This window comes from Trifolium pratense, linkage group LG2 (assembly GCF_020283565.1).
Source record: "Trifolium pratense cultivar HEN17-A07 linkage group LG2, ARS_RC_1.1, whole genome shotgun sequence".
Classification (NCBI taxonomy): Eukaryota; Viridiplantae; Streptophyta; class Magnoliopsida; order Fabales; family Fabaceae; genus Trifolium; species Trifolium pratense.
Window position 1 is genome coordinate 42,272,214 of NC_060060.1, and position 21,718 is coordinate 42,293,931.

General features: G+C 35.9%; 4 protein-coding genes across 5 annotated transcripts; 2 read left to right on the top strand and 2 right to left on the bottom strand.

Annotated features, from left to right (window-relative positions):
• Window positions 1-719: 719 nt before the first annotated feature.
• LOC123910015 (far upstream element-binding protein 2-like) lies at window positions 720-7,278 on the top strand. The gene is given in 11 exon segments (XM_045961038.1): window positions 720-1,049; window positions 1,313-1,638; window positions 1,797-1,877; window positions 2,497-2,682; window positions 2,780-2,881; window positions 2,970-3,041; window positions 3,327-3,443; window positions 4,443-4,457; window positions 4,459-4,491; window positions 4,545-4,577; window positions 5,862-7,278. Coding segments are annotated over 11 exon segments (2,427 nt in total). The 5' UTR covers window positions 720-859; the 3' UTR covers window positions 7,134-7,278.
• Window positions 7,279-8,482: 1,204 nt separating this feature from the next.
• LOC123909132 (succinate dehydrogenase assembly factor 1, mitochondrial) lies at window positions 8,483-9,196 on the bottom strand. Of its 2 annotated transcripts, none has more exons than XM_045959902.1 (2): window positions 9,021-9,196; window positions 8,483-8,912 (listed from the first exon to the last, which is right to left on the bottom strand). In XM_045959902.1, the coding sequence occupies exon 2, from the start codon at window positions 8,891-8,893 to the stop codon at window positions 8,609-8,611; it is 285 nt and encodes a 94-aa protein (XP_045815858.1). In that variant the 5' UTR covers window positions 8,894-8,912; window positions 9,021-9,196; the 3' UTR covers window positions 8,483-8,608. The 2 variants fall into 2 exon arrangements, with proteins under 2 accessions (XP_045815858.1, XP_045815857.1); XM_045959901.1 differs by having other exon boundaries at window positions 8,483-8,917.
• Window positions 9,197-12,567: 3,371 nt separating this feature from the next.
• LOC123907382 (pentatricopeptide repeat-containing protein At3g18110, chloroplastic) lies at window positions 12,568-18,301 on the bottom strand. The gene is made up of 4 exons (XM_045957618.1): window positions 14,395-18,301; window positions 14,082-14,282; window positions 13,546-13,636; window positions 12,568-13,345 (listed from the first exon to the last, which is right to left on the bottom strand). Exons 1-4 carry the CDS (start codon window positions 17,994-17,996, stop codon window positions 12,743-12,745), a joined length of 4,497 nt encoding a protein of 1,498 aa, XP_045813574.1. The 5' UTR covers window positions 17,997-18,301; the 3' UTR covers window positions 12,568-12,742.
• Window positions 18,302-18,472: 171 nt separating this feature from the next.
• On the top strand, window positions 18,473-21,255 carry LOC123904005 (pentatricopeptide repeat-containing protein At1g71420). Its single transcript, XM_045953706.1, has one exon. The coding sequence runs from the start codon at window positions 18,873-18,875 to the stop codon at window positions 21,195-21,197; it is 2,325 nt and encodes a 774-aa protein (XP_045809662.1). The 5' UTR covers window positions 18,473-18,872; the 3' UTR covers window positions 21,198-21,255.
• The last annotated feature ends 463 nt before the right edge of the window (window positions 21,256-21,718 follow it).

Genomic DNA, 21,718 nt, shown 5'->3' on the forward strand with positions numbered 1-21,718 from the left:
TATAGTGGGTAGTTATTAAATTAAAGGGTAAAAATGGAATAAAGTGTAAAAAGCTATAAGCTCAAATGCTACTTGAAATAGCATCTGAGAAAAAGCTATAAGCTAGTACAAAAAGTTTGTTGCCAAACACCTCTAATTTTTTGAAACAAGCTTATAAGCTCATATAATAAGCTATAAGCTAGCTTATTTGTGTTACCAAACAGAGCCCTAAAAAAACGCTATAAGCTAGTTAGAGAATCTCGTTACCAAACACTTTACATTTTTTCCAAACAAGCTTATAAACTAGTTCAATAAGTTATAAGCTAGCTTATTGGACTTACCAAACAGTGCATAGATAAATTTTTTTATTTTTATAACATTCAATATTTATTTAAATAGCGGAAGGCGCGCAAGAAACACGTTAGAGGTAAAAAGTAATTCTCCCTATGTTTACTCCCAAAGTAATTGAACGATTGATGGGAAAATTTCTCAACGCACCCACCCACTTTTTCCCGCACTCCCTAGCGCAACCAAAAAAATTCGGAAAATACGTTCTGAACTGTTTTTTAGTGTAAAATTTACACTATAAAAAATTCGGGAAATGTTTTCCGAATTTTTTGGGGAGTGCGGGAGAAAATGGTGGGTGCGTTGAGAAACTGTCGATTGATGAATCTCATAATTTTGGAAGAAGCCCAATAGCCCATGAAGAAAGAAAGGGATTTTAAGCCCACAGATTTGACCGGCGAGCCAAGGTCGTAACCCTAAAATCTGAACCAGTAGTACAGATAAAATATCCTTTCATCTCGATCGAACTCGCGTCTCATTCATTTCATCATCACCCACTCACCTCACTCCCGCGCTTCGATTTTCACACCTAATCATGGCCGAAGAAGAAGTTGCTGTTGCAACCGCCACAAGCCCCGTTCCCTCCTCCGATTGCAAGCGCAAGTTCGAAGATCTGCACTCTGAACACCAACCTATTGAATCTAACATCGACGGTGTTGAAACCGACGCCGACGAGGGTGAGAACAAACGTCCTCGTCTCGATGAAGATAACCAGAATGACCTAGGTACTGCATTCATGCTCTTAAATCTTCCTAATTACTAATTATTCCATTTTTTCATTCTCTATAATCATTTGACCTAGGTACTACATTTTTTCTTGATATTATTGTTGCTGATTAATTTATCATCATTGCACTTGACATGCACTATCATTCTAAATAATCAGTGCTAAAGTTTGTTGAAAATGCTTTGATATATATAATATACAATATGATTTAATAATTCTAAGGAATTTTGTGTTGTTGATGTTATGTATTTGGTGTTGCAGCTGGTACTAATGGACATCAGGAAAAGAAGGTTGATGAGCCAGAAAAAGAAACGGAGGAAAATGCCGAGCCGGCGGAGAATTTAGAAGAATCTGCAAAGGAACACACTTCTAGTGAAATTGCTGAACCTGCGGATGCCAAAGAGGTTCCTATTGAGGATTCAAAAGAGGTTCCTGTCAAGGAGGCTAAAGAGATTCCTATTGAGGATTCAGAACAGGAAAATGACAAGGAGTTTTCTAAAGAAACTCAACAACCATCTAAGGAGTCAACTGAGCAAGATGCTTCTGTTGATCCTGCCTCGCAAAATGAGGAGGTTCCTGATAATAAGGTGTTGATACTTGATTATGAAGCTCGGTTTATTTCTTATAGGATATCTTACCATAGATTTATAGATACTGAGACCTTGCTTATTTGTACTCATTCATTTACATTAGCTCTGAAGTTTTACCATTGCTTATATCTTTGAATTTTCAAACTTGCTTTCAGCAAGATGCTTCTTCTGGGCAAAAGCAACCTATATCTGCATCTGACACAACAACTCGAAAAATTGAGGTTCCTAGCAATAAGGTATGTTCATTTTCTTAGGATTATAGGCTTATTTACAATGTAACTTTGAAGAATATGATGCACTTCAGATATTTCCACCTTTTTTCAGTTTTACTTTTTCAACCTACATATAGGGGCTCCAAACTGAAAATCAAACATACACTAGATCACATAGATGATAGTCTAATAGAGGTAGAGGGAGATCAATAAAAAAAATACCAAATAATTAATGAAGATCTAAATTTATATCGCTTTTCTTCATAATAGGGCATTGATAGTTTGATCAACGTTGATGACCTCACTATGTCGAAATTGTCTTTGTGGATGTATCTCTCGTAGCTTAAACCCCATTTAGCAGGTCATCTACACATCCTAAGTTTTGATTATTTGGTTTCTATGCATGGTTCTGTCCCTGATGTTATCGATAACGGGTGATCGCATTCCTTCTTTTTGTCCCTGGTTCTTTAATGACTTCTTTTGAATGATTTTTTTTTTTGTCCATAATTTTGGTTCCTATGAAACCATTGCTAATAATGAAACTTCAGACAGGCATATTTGTTTCTTACATCCTCACTAAACGCTGCGTTCTTATTGGGTTGGAAGCAGTTTAACTTCATAGATGTATGCCATTTATGTTCAGGTTGGCGTTCTTATTGGCAAGTCTGGTGACACTATACGGTACCTGCAGTATAACTCGGGCGCAAAGATCCAGATCACAAGGGATGCTGAAGCTGACCCTCACTCTTCAACAAGGCCTGTGGAACTAATAGGAACTTTGGAAAGTATAGATAAGGCAGAAAAGCTAATTAATGCCGTAATCGCAGAGGTTATATACCATATCCAATCTTTATATAAGCCTTCTTGTTCCTTCTCTTGCTATTATTATAAAGTTCTTATGCTGTTTTCCTTTTGAAATTGCTCAGGCTGATGCTGGAGGTTCTCCTGCACTTGTAGCTCGAGGCCTCTCCCCTGCTCAGGCTATTGTGGGATCCGATCAAATTCAGATACAAGTTCCAAATGAGAAGGTGATAGACTGATAATATCAGTCTATTTATGTTTTACATTATTTATGTTTTATGTTAATGAGCTTTGAGTCACATTAATTTGACACAGGTGGGGTTAATCATTGGTAAAGGTGGGGAAACAATCAAGAGCCTGCAGACCAGAACTGGGGCACGCATCCAGGTAGTTGTTATTGTTTACCTTATATTAAACAGTCGATGCATATGGTAACTAAATTAGAAATGAATTAACCTGCTAAAAGATCAATAAATATGATTGTAGCAGATTTTATATTAAAGAAAACAATGTTGACATAAAGTTGTTTGCATATCACTACGTCTAAAAGCATATTTTTTTAAGAGAAGTGTTTGCTCATTGCTCCCAATCCAATTCATTTAATTACAACGGTGTTATCTTTTTCCTAATCTGAAAGCATGGACGCTGATGATGCTATTTTGACTGTTTTAGTTGATACCTCAACATCTTCCGGAAGGCGATGATTCTAAAGAAAGGACCGTCCAAGTTACTGGTGATAAGAGGCAAATTGAAATTGCTCAAGATCTGATAAAAGAAGTCTTGAGTCAGGTCTGTTTGGCTAAACATATTTTGTGATGATAAAGTTTGCAATTTGATACTTTAGATATTATATGTGCTTATTTTTGTGTTGATACTGTTATTATAGCAATACTAACATTTTGCGTTTTCAATGTATTATCGATATCTCTTTTTATGCTGTGGTTTTTCTATTGTAGTTTCATGTTAAAAAATGCTGCCTAAACTCATTTAGCCACTCATTGAATTTTCTGTAGTAAATTGCACTAAGTTTTTGCATGTATGCATCCTGTACCCATATTTATGTCAATTTATGCTTATTCTCTATGGTAGACTGAGGTTTATATGTCATGCTGATTGGGGAGAGACTGGGTTGCATAGCTTAAATTGATTGATATGTGCTGTCGTTCTTAATTAGTATCATGGTATTGGGTAAGATATTTGGAGTAGTATATGGAAGGTTTATCCATGTTTTGCAGCTGCTTGAAAGTATGAATCACCGGTTAAGATTTTTAATTGGTGACTGATTTTGACATTGTTCTTGTAATTATGAGTTCTATTTATTGCTTCATTTGATTCTCCATCATGCAAAGAAATAATAGTTTGGAATAATGATCTCTTGCAATAGTGATCTAGACATTTCCGTTTTTTTTTAATAAGCTGTAGACATTTCCCTTGTTTGCATGCATAAAATAGAGTTTTGGACAAACTTTATATGTTTGCTCTATTTGGGTTCAGTGTTGCTCTACAGTTGCAATTGTGAAAGCAATACAAAACGTGATTGTGTGCACGGGAGTATCCATGTATTTGATGCCTGTTTGATTAATTTATGGAAGTATTGTATCAATTGTTGCCATGCAAGTGAGATAGATCACCTGAATCAGTGTTCATAAGTTTGGAAATTGAACAATAATCCATGCCAAGGTCAATTAAATCTTATAGGAAGATCGTATATGTAAACCAAGATGACAGTTGCAATGATTTATTTATCTTGAGGTGCCAATTTCGAATTGGTTGGCTTTAAAAATGCAGATTTGGCCATTGCCTTTTTCCCTGGGGTCAGCATTGCTTTCTTGATGTAGCATAGAGCCATAGACAACATATTCACTTTCATGCTCTGAAGAGAGGTGGCAGGCATTAAAACTTCCGATTGCAGGATGTTTAATGGTTGGTAAGATTGCTTCAAGACTTAAAAATAATGATTCAGTAAGACTATATTGTGCTGGCCTTGGCGCTCAAAAAGAGCAGCTGTATGATTTGTATGAGACCTTTTAGAAGAAAAGAGTCATACCTGGTGAAGTCATGTCGTCTGATGATTTTAACTGTATTCCTCTATCTCTAGTTCAGTAATGAGAAAAACCATAATAAGTAATTCTTGTCGTTTGGTCTGTTTTGATGTTGGGGAAATTTTAATTAAGGCAGTCATGTGATCCGGGACTAGTACAAATATGTTGTGTTGATTTACCTGCTTTCTAACATATCTTTGACCTGATGATACTATTGGTTGAAAAGACTATGGTAGCCATATGATAAAGGGCCAGTACAAATATGTTTGTGTTGATTTACCTGCTTTCAAACATATCTATGACCTGATGAAACTATTGGTTGCAAAGACTAGCATATATTTGATGAATGATAAGTTGATGTTTTAAGTGCAACAGATAAAAGAAACCTGGTCAATCACCTTTGGCTAAATAAAACTTGACTGATTGGTGATTATAGACAAATTTGACAAGTTCTGTACGTTTAGTGATCACTGCTGTATCAACCTGGTTCAGTTTTCACTTTATTCTATCTTTAAATATATTTTTTATAGAACATGTTGGTATGTTGAAAGCAGCAGAAGTATTATATCAACCTGTCATCTCTTGTAAGATTCACCATCTTTGTCTAGTCATTGTTGAATTGATTGATTGAAATTTAGCTTAGTTTTAGTTTTGCTTTTGCATTGTCAGGCTTCTTTCATTTTCCTTTATTTGCTGAGGTGAGGTATTTTTTCTGTGATAATATCAAACAATTTCTTGTGTAGCCATTTACTTCATTATGTACTGCAGTTGAGCTCTGAGATGATATGACATGCTATTGATATTGCATTATCTAGCTTGCGGCTTGTTATTTTGCCACTTGACATTCAGTAGAAGTTTTGATGTCATAGTTTATATGCCACATATTTTTAATGTTTGCATTCCTTCGAATTTGTCCTGAGAAAATTATTTGTACCTTTCTACTGTTTTTGGTGGAGTATGTCCTTCAACTGGACTTGATTATCATCACAATTAAATGGGTGCGCAGGGTTAATAAATTTTTCTCTTCACTATCATGGCAACTTGATTTAATATTTAATTGGTTCACAATAGATGCATCCTTGTTATTGACCGAGTTTATTCTGATATTATTCTTGTTATTAGATTTTTCCCTGTTTACTTACTTTTGTATGCTGTGCTTGTATAGCCTGTCAGGTCATCAAGCGGTGGTTTTGGCCAGCAGGCCTACCGTCCGCCTCGAAGTTCTGGTGGTCCAGCCCAATGGGGTCAGAGAGGTTCACATTATGGCCCCCCGCCATCATATGACTATCAGCAGCGTGGGCAATATCCTTCTCATAATCAATCATATGCACCTGCTCCTTATGGAAATTATCCTCAACATATGGCTCCAAGAAGCAGTTATGGTTCTGGTTGGGAGCAAAGGCCTCACCAGAGTTTGCAGGGGCCACCGTCACACAATGGTGGTTATGATTATTATGGTGGACAAGGGGGTCATTCATCTGAGGCTCCATCATCTGCCCAGCATCCCAGTTCAGTCCCCCAACATGGTACCGGTCCTTCTCCTTTCCCCCCCACAGGCCCATCCCCAGCCCAGATGAATTACAATTATGGACAGCCTCAAGGCCAGGATTATGGCCATCAGGCATCATATCAGCAGGCAGGACATCCTCAACAAGGTTATGGACAAGGTTATGATGAATCAAAGTACGAAAACCGTGCCCCTGCACAATACCCATATGGAGGACATCAAAATTCTCAGCCAACCTACCCTCAAGCCAATGCTCAAGCAAATTATGCACCGCCACAGCAGTATGGCAAGCCACCATTGTATGGCATGCCACCTTCACAAGGACAACATCCACAATCTTATGGCCACCCTAGAGCTACTCAACCAGGTGAGATTCCATATCAGGGTTCTACTCCAGCACAATCATATGGCACAATGCAGCAACCATATCCATATGCATCATCTGGGCCATCACAAGCAGCGTATCCCACATACGGGTCTGCACCAGCTGCAGATGGTTATAATCACCAGCAGTCTGCACCTGGACAAGTTTATGCCCAGCCTGGTGGACAGCCCAGTTATGGGCAGCCAGGTGCCCAGGCCGCGACAAGTTATGCACAACCCACCGGTTACGGATCATACCCATCTCAGCAGACTTACCCTGAACAACCAGCCTCTAACAATGCAGTTTATGGCTACCAAGCACCCCAAGATCCTGCTTACAGCAGTGGCGCTGCACAAGCATATAGTGCAGCTCCAACTGTGCAGCCAGGTTATGTTCAACCCACGCCAACTCAAACTGGTTATGACCAATCTAACCCACAACCAGCAGCTTATGCGGCCGTACCAGCAGCAGCAAGTGCTCAAGCTGCGTATGGCAAGACCGTATCACCTCAGCCCGCCGCTTATGCCCAGTATGACTCCACCCAAGTTTATGGTGCTCCTCGATGATTTGTTTTTTTGGTATTAACTACAATATTTTAGTATTAGCGTGTTCTAGTTCATTGTCCCCTTTCATGTAACTTGTTTTTCATTTTCTTGTAACATGTACTGCTTTTTATTATTGTGAACTTAAATTAATTTTTCTTCCGTTGAATGTACTGATGTTGCAGTTTCTAGAGATTCATTTAATGTGGCGGAGAGATTTTTCTTTTTACAAAATTCTTTACAAAATCGACCCATAACATTTATGCTTTATAATTGACCTGTAACCTAAGGTTTATGCTTTGCGGAAATCCGTATTCTCATGTTGAGATATTACGTAATTCTTCCAATGTTAACTACACTGGTATTAAGCAAGTTATATATTATTAAATCTGTGAATACTGATAACAAGTCATGTTATATTTAAGTAACAGTTTCAACTTCATTTTGTGTTCTAACAGGTGTCTTTTGCCAACTAATTGTTTCTAGTCCATATAATTATGTTAGACTATCATATCAGCGGAATTTTGTATTGCAGTTGCAAACCGTAATATCTATAAAAGTAGGAATTTATTAAGAAAAATGTGGAAGTCCTATTCTTTTTTTCCTTATATATCCAATTTTTTGACAAACGAGACATGAATGAAAGAGTTTTTTTGGAAAAATTGGCATTAGAAATAAATCCATGTCTCAAGCATTATGATGTATTGCAATACTCATGATATTAGTGTAGGTCTATCTCACTGAGTGAGACGACAAAGCAGCTTAGCAGCATCAACAAGCAAAAACGTAATTTGTCGTTTTATGCTATTAATATGAATGGATGTGTGAGTTTGTTCGTAGATTCATCCTTTTTATTTTTAGTAAATTTGAATTTGTATTGCATCATGTATTTTATCAATTTGAAAGTTTACAAGTTGTACAAAACAAGAAAGAGACAAGTCAATATCCAATATATTTAACCTATTTGGTTTGGTATTGTGGTATTGACTTGGATGTTTTCTCTCCCGACCCCCGTGATTCTTTTATACCCCCCAATATTCCGATTTTGCCCTTGCAAAAAACTTCGGTTCGCAGAAACCGAATTTTTTCTAGTACAAATTTTGAGTAAATTTCGGTTTTCAAGGCAAAAAAACTTCGGTTTCTATAAACCGAAGTTTTTTGCAAGGGTAAAATTGGAAATTCAGGGGTATAAAAGAATCACGGGGGTGGGGAGAGAAAACATCATTGACTTGGAGCCTGAGAGTGAGGTCTGAGGTTCGATTCTCGCCGGTACCAATTTGAGTGGGCTAATTTAGTTTTTTCAAAAAAAATCCGATATATTTATTTCTCACTATATTATAAAAAAAAAAAAAAGCAAGCATCTCAATATTGTGAACAATATTAATAATAATAATAATAATAATAATAAAAAATTGAGAACAACATGTCAATGAAAAGTATAATAATAATAGCTAACAACAAAGTATGTTTATCTTATTTATTTGAAGAGCTATATTTAATTAGCTAATCTTTGAGAAATCAATTTGCAAGGAAGATAACCCAATTGTACCAGGTTTCCGAAGCTGATCAAGCTGTTTATTACCACGGCGAAGTAAATATTCAATATATTGAAAATTCTTCCGATCCACTTCCTTCGAATTTCGCCGAAACTCTTGATTCACTACCGATTCAATGTTGCGGCGTTCTTCCTCAGATTTGGAACGTGCTACACGTAGAAATCCTCTGTATAAACTAAGTACTTGTTTTTGCATTCCAGAAAGTCTTTGCACTTTGGTTCCTCCCATTTCATCTTCTTCTTCTTCTTTTCTCTGCCACAAACAAATATTTTTTCAGTGATTTCTATTCTGTTCAGAACGGGAAAAATAAATACACGATTTGAAAATTGAAATTGTAGGAGGAAATTTGCTTTACCTTATAGCAATGAAGTTGGATGCAGATTCGTTAGGTGCTTAGCTTTGTGGTGGTGGTGTTGTTCTGGAAGAAGAATTGAGAAAGGGAATTTGAAATGGGCTCAGGAGTATTTGGGCTTATTGGGCATGGGCTCGGAAATGGAAACTGAAAAAACTAAATTCTTCGGGTCTACTTTTCAATCCTCCAATTTTCTAAGGAGGGTGTATTGGATTGAGATTTCATGGGATTTTAAAAGACTTTTTTATGACAAAAAAATCTTGAGGTATTCAATCAAGACTTTTACAAAAGTTAAATAAATCTTGTGGTATTCAATTAAGACAAACATGATTTTTTTTTCAGGGCAATAAAATCCGTTGGTATTCAATTGAGATTTGGTACTACTTTTAAAATGTCTACTGGTATTCAAAAGTCTACCGATTTTGATGGATTCTTCTATGGAATGGATTTTGAGAGACTTTTTAGTTGAAAATACACTTGATAGACTTTTTCAACAATCTCACCAAAAGCCTTGAGACTTTTTTGAAATCTTCAAGACTTTTTATTTTCATCATCACTGTATCAAATTTTTTTTTCTTTATTTTTTCATAGTTCATCATCACTGCACTCCTTCTTCTTTTCTTTGTTCACTTGTTCAAGAATCTCACCAAAAGACTTGAGACTTTTTCAAACTCTCCAAGATTTTTTACTTTCATCATCATTATATCAGTTCTTCTTCTTCTTCTTCTTCTTCTTCTTCTTCTATCAAATATGTTTTTTTGCAAAAAAATATTTTAACAAATTCTACATCTTTTTTACAAACTTTTGATTCAATACAACTTTTTACGCCAATTTTTTTTTCGTTACCTTCATCTGCTTCTTTTCCCATCAATGGTGATAATGGTTTTTATTTGTGATTAGAAACATATACGTGAAAAAAATGTAAGGCTTTTTTTTTGTTTAAAAATTTGGATTCCCAAAAAAATATAATTTCTTTTATTAAAATTTATTGATTCTTTTAAAATTTGCCTAATATACAAAAGTTTCTTAATATATAAAGTATTATGAAATCTTGATTGTAAAAAGTTTTTTGAAAAAAATCTCTCAAAATCCATTCAAATCATGTTTTAAAAATCTTGATTGTAAAAAAGTCTCTGTAAAAAAGTCTTTAAAATCTCACAAAATCAATATAGTCCAACAAAATCTCATAAAATCATCAAGACTTTTTTTGCCAAAATTGTCTCATGAAATCCCAATCCAATACACCCCCCTAAAACTCACACCTTTTGTTGACATAATGTATTGTGTTGTACTAAAAACCTATACATTTGGAGTTGAACTTGGTAGGGAGAACCACGGTTCAATTACTCACAATTGCGATTGGTAGGGGTTGGAACCACTTAGATGCCAAAACTAACTTCAAAATCTGATGAGGTGGTTTAGTGGGCCGGATATTGGTGGTGAAAAAAAAAATCTAGACAAATAAATGTTGTTTTCTGCATATTTGTCTGTCCAAAATTTAAGGGGTGGAAAAAGTGTCTCTCAAATTCTTTAATTAAGGACTTGTTTGTTTAAGATTCTTAAAAATAAAATCATTTTTTTTATGTTTTAGTTATTTTCATGTGTTCAGAATAATGATAGCTAAGAGTTAGGAGAATAAAATTTTGTTACTAGTTTAGGATTTTAGTTAGTTTTTTTTTTTTTTTTTTTTTTTTGACAAAATTTTAGTTAGTTTTTTTTTGGTGAAATATTTAGTTAGATTGATAACTATCAAGTTCCAAATTAGCTCTATTAATTATTTTATTAATTAGTTTATTTATTGTTTTTTTTTAAGAAAGTTTATTTATTGTTGTTAATACTCTATTAATTATTTTTAATTATATAATATATTAATGAGTTGTAAAAAATTTATTGGTTGTGTCTAAACATTAATGCTTAGGTGAGTACTCACCTAAGAATTTCTCCTATAAATAAGTCATTGTACTCATTTTTCAGCATCTTTTGAATATGATTCTTTTTTAGAATATTGGCTTAAATGCAGTTTTGCCCCCCTGTTTTGATTAAATTGGAATTTTACCCCCTATTTTAAAACGCGGACTTTTACCACCATTTTATAATTTTTTGGATTTTGCCCCCCTAAAATTCTGCTTTCGAGTCACAACTTCAAAGCTTCGCACACAACTCAATTTGGATCAATAATTCACCAAACGTATACCGAAATGACCGTAATCGAGTTATATTTCCACAAAATCAAACCCCACTAAATTTGGAGTTACAAAGAGAAATTAATTACCGTTTTAGTGAAGGTATGTCTCCCAAAATTCTGCACAAAATCTGCTTTCGAGTCACAACTTCAAAACTTCGCACAGAATTCCATTTGGATCCATAATTCACCAAACTGGTACCGAAATGACCGCAATCGAGTTAGTTTTTCACAGAATCAAACTCCAATAAATTTGGAGTTACAGAGAGAGATTAATTATCATTTTAGTGAAGATATGTCTCCCAAAATTCTGCACAAAATCTGCTTTCGAGTTACAACTTCAAAACTTCGCACAGAATTCCATTTGGATCCATAATTCACCAAACTGGTACCGAAATGACCGAAATCGAGTTAGTTTTCCACAGAATCAAACTCCAATAAATTTGGAGTTACAGAGAGAGATTAATTATCATTTTAGTGAAGGTCTGTCCAATTACTAATTTTGCAGAAATCTACTTTTGACTTTCAAATTCAACGACGTCTACCAAACACATCGTAACTCCAAATTTGAGGAAATTTAAATGACAACAAGGGTAATTTCGTTAGCTTTCTGGACATGTAAATAATAGTAAAAAATGAGCTACACGGAGAGACATGACAAAAATACCAGTAGTAGTTCCATACAATAATTAATTTGGATAGACCTTCACTAAAATGATAATTAATTTCTCTCTGTAACTCCAAATTTAGTGGAGTTTGATTCTGTGAAAAAATAACTCGATTGCGGTCATTTCAGTACCAGTTTGGTGAATTATTGATCCAAATTGAGTTCTGTGCAAAACTTTGAACTTGATGCTCAGAAGCAGATTTTGTGCAGAATTTTGGTGGGGGGCAAAATCCAACAAATTATAAAATAGGGGGGGTAAAATTCCGCATTTTAAAATAGGAGGGGTAAAATTCCGCATTTTTCAAAACTGGAGGGGTAATATTGCATTTAAGCCTAGAATATTCTGTTATTTTCAAGCTCTCAAACTTTTGAAATCCAATTTCCTTCATGGTTATGAAAACTCAACAATGCATAAACTTTTTTTTAAAAGCAACTTTTGTAACAAAATTATTTTCATGTTGAAAATGAAACGTTAATCTAATTACCTTTTGAAGAAATTCATTTTTAATAGTAGAACTGTAGAAGGAAGAAATACAAAACCTCTTTATAATTTTCAAAAACACAAAATATCATACTTTTCTTAAAAATCTCTTAACAAATAATCAATAAATTATTTATATCAAAATAATTTATTTTTTTTAAAAAAAAAAACCTTAAAACACATGCATAACTAATACACGAAAAGTAATTTGCCAAGAATCTTAAACCAACACTACTAAAACACAAAGTAATTTTTCTATGGCAGATTCCTATCTGTACAACATAAGCTTACAATATTTGGCTATAGTGCTTCTGTTATAGCATTGTTTTGGGAAAGCTTCTTCTGTAACACAGCAAGATTGCAGACAACCTAACTTTGAACTTCGCCATCTTAACTTACCTGTCGTTTTTATCTCTTTCAATTGATTTATCTGCAGCAATTGGTTTGAAAGTTCTTTGTTTCCCAATTGAATTTCCTTGGTACACCATAGCTTCCCGAATAAACTTCTTTTTCTTAATCTTCTTGATCTTCGTAAAACGTCGAGGGTCAGAATTTTTAAGTTTTTCTAACTTCTCTTTCCTTCCATCGATATCAGCTTGCATGACTTTACTTCTCTTATCATCAGGCAATAAAGCCAATCTAGAAAATTTCTTGGGACTCACAACTTTTAGTTTCTCGGTAATTTCGTTGAACGCTGGAACAAGGCCACGCCTTATAAAGCATCCATTGATAAGTTGCATTGAATTTAATTCAGGGAGATTTGGAGAATCTTTTAACTCGAGATCCAAGCAAAATGAAGAGTCTTTTAGCCACATCCTGAGGGAGTGAGCCTTGGCTACAAGAACACCATGTCGAGTCTTACAAGGAAGAAAAGGCGATCCCATCTCCCAAAGACATGCCTTTAATGTGCTATCGAGTGATACCATGTTATATTCTGCTGTTCCTGTTGTAAGTACGACTGATTTCGGCGATTCTGGATAGCCCTGCAACGAGGCATCCTGCGATGGCATTGAAATCCAAATGCTAAGGTCAAACATAGACAAGCTAGAGAAAAATAAATGGCGAACGAAGTATTATCACCATGAAAATAACACAGCATAATTATGAGCATGTTGTCTTAAAACGTTGAACCTTAGAAGTTATAAGCGAAAAACCATAGACAATTTTGAATGAAACTTAGAAGGGAAAGAGAATTCACCTGCATATTGTCAAGCCATAATGTAAGACCAACAAGTGCTGAGCCAGCAGATAGCTTTCTAAAATCAGCTCCCCAGTCATTCTGAGCAACTCTGCAATTGATAAGATACAAGCAATAAGTAACCTAACAGAGGCAGTAACATTTCAGTCGAAAATGTCATTAAGATACACCCTCCTATCCATATATAAGAAAAAATAACAAAATTTTCACAAATTAAGAATGTTGGTTATTCTCATTTTATTTCTTAATATGATCAAAAACTAAATTTCATTTTCTAAACTGCTCTTCATGGAAACTTGTTCTATCGAAATAAAAGAGTTATTGGAAAACAGATTAATTGAACGATATTTTAGGAAGGACATCTTTAAATAGGGTGAAATTAGTTAACATTTACTTATATTTTAGACAATCAAGCATAAGTTTTTTTGTTTCTTATATTGAAGACCAAAGTAGTATAAACCGTGTCTTAGTAGTTTACAACTTTAATAAAAGTATATTACTATTAAGAACTATAAGGAAGGACTAATGATGCTTACCTAAATACATCATGACGATAAATGGTCCTCTTGATTGCTAATTGAAAAACCCATGATGCAGTGGCTCGCAGTTCAAATGCCCACAAGAGATCCACCAAAGCATTTACAAAGTTAAAAGCTGCATTATCTTCCACATGTTCCAGTTTCTCAAGAAATTGATCAACTTCGGAAACCAACAACTCAGATTTTTCTCTTAGAAGCCTATATAACAATTAGTATAATAAATTAATAGGAGAAATATGAAAGAGCAAATCTTCCTCTCAACAACTTTAGAAAAAGCTAATCCTTTTGCGTGAAAAATACTAATCAATACCTGATTGGGAGATCAAATCCGACACCTTGGAGTGCATTTAAAAGATTAATAGCATCGTTTACTCCCTCAGACAAGCTTGCAGCTCTGATAAAGCACGTCCATATTCGATGATCTGGTTCAATGGCTGCTTCCTTCATTTCTCTGAGCTTTTCAATTCCAGCTTTCGCATCTCCTTTTTTGAGATACGCATCAATAACAGAACTATAAGGTAAGGTATCCAGAACTGCTCCCATTGTTCTCAAGTTTTGAAGGACTTTGTCAGCTTCTTCAGGGTGTCCAGATGTACCATAAGAAACCATTAGCAAATGCATGGTGGCAGTAGTGGGCTCTATCCCTGCTTCTCTCATAATGGCTACCAGATTTTCAGCTTTCTGATGATCCCCGGAAGTTCTATACATTTTCATCATTAAATGAAAAAAGGAGCGATCCAGTTTATAACCATTCGACCTAAGTTCTTCAAAAAGTTCCTCAGCCTGGTCATACAGTTGTTGTTTACTAAATGCTGCAATCAAGCTTCTGTATGAGTCTCGCTTAGGTTCCAAACCAAGACTCTTCATTTTATGCATAAGCGATAAACCTTCTTCTGGTCTATGGTCTCTGCAGTACATTATAATTAATGTATTATAAGTTTCCTCGTCTGGTGAAAGACCAGCATCTTGTATCATCTGGTAGATGACACCCATTTTTTGAAATTCTTCGATACTAGAATATAGTTTAAGTATAGAATTGTAAATTTGAAGATCCAGCTTCAACCCCGCCTCTTGCATCTCAGACAACATGACTCTTACATCCCTTACTCTTTTGAATCTGCACAGCAATCCAATCATAATTCTGTAAAGATGCATGTTAGGAAAATAACCAGCAGCTTTCATTCCATTGTATACTTTCTGCACCTCAAATAAGTTTCCTGCTTGAGCAAATGCTTCAAGCATCAAAAGAATAGAACTTTTACTTATCTTGAAATCCATGTCTTGCAACTCCTGAATTACCACATAAAGCTCATTCAGTCTCCCATCAACAATTAAAGCCTGTAAGAGACCATTTACGGATTCAACGTTCGGGAAAGGACCACCTCTCATCATTGTATTAAAAATAGCTCTAGCTCGTTCGTAACAACCACTGATCGCATAAGCATTTATTAAAGCATTCCAAACCGTTCTGTTAACTTTTGAGCATTTTTGCCTAAGATCCTCCACTATACTTTCTGCATTTTGCCACATCTTTAACTTTCCATATGTTTCAATGATATCAGTAATATGAAAAGTTACATTATCCAGTATAATGTCATTTTGCTCTGCATGAAACAACAAATGTTGTGCTGTCTCGGGGAAGCCGATCCTGCAGTAGACAGACACCATACTCTGGTACAGACATTCAGATGACTCAACACCATTGAATCTCATGTCAGAGAAAAGCTGAGAAGCTATGTCAAATTGTTCACTTTGCACGCATTCCTGAATGAGGGTTTCATACATAGTACAACTTCTAAAAGTACCAAGTTCTCCTCTACTTCTGTATTCCTCCAAGGCTGCATCTAACTTTACAGCCTTGCAAAGTATAATGATGTGTGCTTCTGCGATCGTTTGGGAGTCCTCGGGAGTGTGTTCTATAAATAATTCAAGAAGTTCACGAGCTTCGGAATATTTACCAGATGAGCTATATGAGCTTATAATGGATAAAAAAATCTCACAGTCTAATTCATAGCCATTGTTGATGGCAACTTTCAACATTTTAGCACCGTGATCATAACATCCCCCCTTAACAAGAACCGATGAAATATCACGTGGATTCATACCACTCAGTTTTTCCATATCTTGAACAATTCTTTCAACAACATCCCCCATGTTTTCCCTCACAAGTGCAGGTAGCATGACTTCATAAAGACCGTTATCCGGCGTGAAGCCTTCCTGTATCATTTCCTGATACAACACCATAGCCTTTTTTATCTCGTTGAATCTCAAAAAGATATCCAACATAACTGAGTATGCTAGATGATCAGCTTTGATCCCTGACTGACGCATGCGGTTAAATGTCTCTTCGGCCTCTACTCGCTTCCCAACCTTTGCATATGCACAAATTAAAGCGCTGTATGTGTGCAAAGTGGGCTTAACACCTGCATTCAACATTTCCGACATTACTTTTGCAGCTTCCTCAATCTTACTTGCTTTCCCAAGCAAATCGATCAAAACAGTATATGTAACCGCATCTGGGGTCCTTTTAGATGACTTCATGTCTCCATAAAGCTGCAATGCCTCATCAAGCCGGCCATGCTTTCCGTGCATGTGTATGATAGTGTTGTATGTCATCTCATCCTTGCCAAACCCCATTTGCACCATTTCACGACAAATATCCCTTACCTTTTCTGTATTTCCCTCTTTTGAAAAAGCATACAACAAAGAGTTATAAGTGACTGCATCAGGTGAAAATCCTTTAGACTTCAGTTCTTCAAAAAGACGTTCTGCTTTCAAAGCAATCCCGCATCTACCATAAACCGAAATCATAGCATTGTAAGTCCAAAGATCCGGTTGGCAATGGTTCCTCTCCATGTCACTATAAACACAAACTGCTTCCTTCAAATTAGACTCTCTTGAACAAGCACTTATAAGAGTATTATAAGTTATTATATCCGGTCTAAGACCAAACTTCCCTACTTCATCCAAAAGCTGCATAGCTAAACCAGACACCATAGCACAAGACTTAACTTTTGCATTTATCAAAGTATTGAACCTAACAATATCAGGTTCACACCCTCTATCACGCATTAAATCAAACATCTCAATTACCTTATCAAAATTACCATTCCTTGCATAAACACCCATCATAGCATTATACACCTGAACATTATCTTCTATATTTGGCTCAGCTTTCGCGAAAATTTCAACAGCAATTGCTTCTTGATTAGCCTTTCCAAGCACAGCCAAAATAGTAGCAACCATCTTTGCATTAGGTGCATACCATTGCTGCATATTCAAACATTCATAAAGCTCAAGCGCGAGTTGCCAACGAGTTTGACCAACCGATTTAACCACAAAACAAAAATCACTTGGTCTCATCACAACTCTATGTTGTGCCAACACATTACTAACTAACTCATCAGATTTCAAACCCAAAATCCTATCAGTTAAAAACTTCACTCTTTCCCTCCAATCCATCTCTTTTTTCAGCGCCAAATTGTTCATCCTTTTCACCTTCATCTTCCTACTACGGTTTCCTATAAAATTTTCACCTGTTTCTTTTTCTTCTTCCCCTTTGTGGGTTTCATCTGGGGTTTCCAAAGTTGGAGTCTTTTTGACAAAAACATCGTTTTGAGACAATTGGGTCTCTGTAGAAGGGTACATATCAGTGAGTTTTGAATTGGGCCATCGAATTGAAGGTGATGCTCTGCTATAGGTGAATTTAGCAACAGTGACAGTTTTATTGTCATTGTTGTTGTTGAGTTGTTGTGGAGAGGAATTTGTTGTGTCTTGTTGGGTTGAAGAAGAATTTGAAGAGGAAGAAGCGGTGATGTTAAGAGTGTGTCTCTTTGAAATTGAAAATGAGGAGGGTGTGGGTGTGGAGGAGGGTGTAAGAGTTAGTAATCCTGTGGAGACAGAGAGAGACATGATTGTTGTTTGGGTTTGGTGTATCCTCTTTTCATGTTTGGTTACAACAACAACATTTGGATGAAATTTGTTGTATGTTAAAAGGTTTGGTTTTGAGATTGTGTAAGGAAAGGAGTGAAGAAAATGTGGAATGAGAGGATACAATTACAAGCTCAGTTCAACACAACTGTGTGAGTATAGATATTTTGCTAGGCGGGGTGAGAGAGAACCCAAGTTCAATTCATGAAGGTTAAGAAAGATAAGATAATCACTAAAAAAATAAAAATAAAAAATAAGTCTTTAGTTTCACATTTTAGCAGATTTCTAAAAACGTCCCTATATTTTTTATATTATATTTTGAGTCTCCATGTTTTTGCCGTTTTTAACATTGGTCCCTACGATGACGGTGATGATTTGGGGGCTTGGCTTGGTGGTGTGGCGTGCAATCTCAGGACGTGTACATTACTTATGGCTGGATTGTGGGAATTCTCGCGACTCTCCAATTAGACTCGGCCAGTCCTCCCTCTCATCCTTGTGCTTCCATTGTCGCCCTCATCAATCGTCTTAAGATGAAGGGCCAACATGTTAAAATCTCTCACATTTACAGGCAGACAAACCAAGTCGCAGACTGAATTGCAAATTTTGCTTTTTCTATACCTACGGGTTCCCTCTTTTTAGTCATCCGCCCTCGATTGTGTGAACCTTCTTTGACTAGATGTTGCCAATATTTACTTTAATGTAGTGTTCGTTTGTAATTTGGCCTAACGGCCTCCCTACTAGCGAAAAAAAAACTAATTAAAAATGAATTTGTATCTACATCATAAAATGGTGTCAAAATAACATTTATCAATTGGAAATGTGGGAGGTTTCTATTTATCAATTGTAATCTTGTTCCCTATGAATATGATACTTGTTGGTGCAAATAACTTCACTACATTGATGTTGAAATCCAAAAAGTTTATGCACTATGCATTACCAAAATTTTGTATATTGCAGAATCTTTACACTTCAATTGCACAACCAGAAACAAAAACCATAGCTAGAAATGTAAACACACAAATCCACAATCTTTCCTTACAAGGAAAACTTGAAGAAGCACTTTCATTTGCTTACACCAACCCTTCTCTATCCCTTCAAGACTATGCCTTTTTGTTCCATGCTTGTGCTCAGAAAAAATATCTGCAACAAGGCATGGCATTGCACAATTACATACTTGAAAAACACCCCACAATTCAAAATGATCTTTTTATCACTAATAACCTCTTGAACATGTACTGCAAGTGTGGTCAACTTGATTATGCTCGCTACGTGTTTGATCAAATGCCAAGAAGAAATTTTGTTTCTTGGACTGTTCTTGTTTCTGGGTATGCTCAATTTGGCTTAATCAGAGAGTGTTTTGCTTTATTTTCGGGTATGTTGGCTTGGTTTCGCCCCAATGAATTTGCTTTTGCAAGCGTGCTTAGTGCTTGTGAGGAGTGTGATATCAAATATGGCTTGCAGGTACATGCTGTTGCTTGTAAAATGTCATTGGATTTCAATGTATATGTTGCAAATGCTCTTATTACAATGTATAGCAAGTGTTCTGGTGGTTTCAGTAGATGTTGTGATCAAACTTCGGATGATGCGTGGGCTTTGTTCAAGTCAATGGAGTATAGAAATCTTATATCTTGGAATTCAATGATTTCAGGTTTTCAATTCCGTGGACTTGGGGACAAAGCTATTGGTCTGTTTGCACACATGTATTGCAATGGAATTGGGTTTAATAGTGCCACGTTACTTGGTGTTTTCTCTTCTTTGAATCAATGCAGTAGTACTTTAGATGATATCAACAACACATATCTGAGGAACTGTACTCAATTGCACTGTCTCACTATTAAAAGTGGTCTTATTTCAGAAGTTGAAGTGGCAACTGCATTGGTAAAATCCTATGCAAATCTAGGGGGTCACATTTCTGACTGTTATAGGCTGTTCCGTGATACAAGTGGCCAACATGATATTGTGTCATGGACTGCTATTATTTCTGTGTTTGCAGAGCGAGATCCTGAGCAAGCTTTCCTTCTTTTCTGTCAACTTCATCGGGAAAATTTTGTGTTGGACCGGTATACATTCTCAATCGCCTTAAAAGCTTGCGCATACTTTGTGACTGAGAAAAATGCAATGGCAGTTCACTCACAAGTAATTAAACAAGGATTTCGGGAAGACACGGTTGTTTCAAATGCCTTGATACATGCTTATGGGAGGTCTGGCTCCTTAGCTTTGTCTAAACAAGCATTTGATGAAATGCGTTGCCATGATTTAGTTTCTTGGAATTCAATGCTCAAGTCTTATGCCATGCACGGTCGAGCTAAAGATGCATTGGAGCTCTTCAAGCAAATGGATGTCCGTCCAGATTCTGCAACCTTTGTTGCGCTTCTCGCAGCTTGCAGTCACGCTGGACTAGTTGATGAAGGAGTGAAAATTTTCAACTCTATGACTGAAATTCACGGTATTTCTCCGCAACTAGATCACTTTGCCTGCATGGTTGACCTTTACGGACGAGCTGGGAAGATATTTGAGGCTGAAGAGTTGATACGCGAAATTCCAATGAAACCTGATTCTGTGATTTGGAGTTCATTACTCGGATCTTGCAGGAAGCATGGCAAGGCTGACTTGGCCAAATTGGCAGCTGATAAATTTAAAGAGTTAGATCCTAAAAACTCGTTGGCATATATACAAATGTCAAACATATATTCCTCTGGAGGTAGTTTCATTGAAGCTGGCCTTATGAGGAAGGAAATGAGAGACTCAAAAGTGAGAAAAAGACCAGGTTTAAGCTGGGTCGAAGTTGGGAAGCAAGTTCATGAGTTCACATCTGGTTGCCAACATCATCCACAAAGAGCGGCCATATTGACCCGGCTCGAGACATTGATCGGACAATTGAAAGAAATGGGCTATGCTCCAGAGATTAGCTCACCATTGCATGACATTGAACTGGAGCACATAGAAGACCAATTGTTTCATCATAGTGAGAAGATGGCATTGGTATTTGCTATAATGAATGAAGCAAGTCTTACCAGTGGTGGAAATGTCATTAAAATAATGAAGAATATCCGTATTTGCGTGGATTGTCATAACTTCATGAAATTAGCATCAAAACTATTTCAGAAGGAGATTGTTGTAAGAGATTCGAATCGCTTTCACCATTTCAAATACACAGCTTGTTCTTGTAATGACTATTGGTAACATACCACCTGCATTCCCCCATTTGGGAATATGAGATGGAATCTTTATTTTTATTCCATCTATTTCAATTTCATCATAACATTAAAATATAGAATCAATGAAATGATAGTTTTACTTAGTTGTATTTAATCTTATCTCATTTCATTCTATTCCACCTATTGTTGAATGTATTAACATACCTTTGGTCAAGTTGCTTTAGCTCACAGCTTGTTAAAGGATAGTGCAAAGACACTGTGTTTGCAACTTGTTGAGTTTGTGGGATGTGAAGATTAGGTAAAAACTAAGAAATAACAATATTTCTTCATTTACTATGGTTATTCCATATGTATCCAGTATGGTTATCCCATTCATTGGGCACATAAATTTACATTGTCCTTTCAATGGAGAAAATGTAAATAATATTGTAACAGCTGATTCAACAGTTTCCCCCATACAAGGATTATGATATTCATAACTTTTCAATCAACAGAGTTAAACCTGACAGTTCAAAATTATGTTAAAAAATGACATTAGAAGAGACA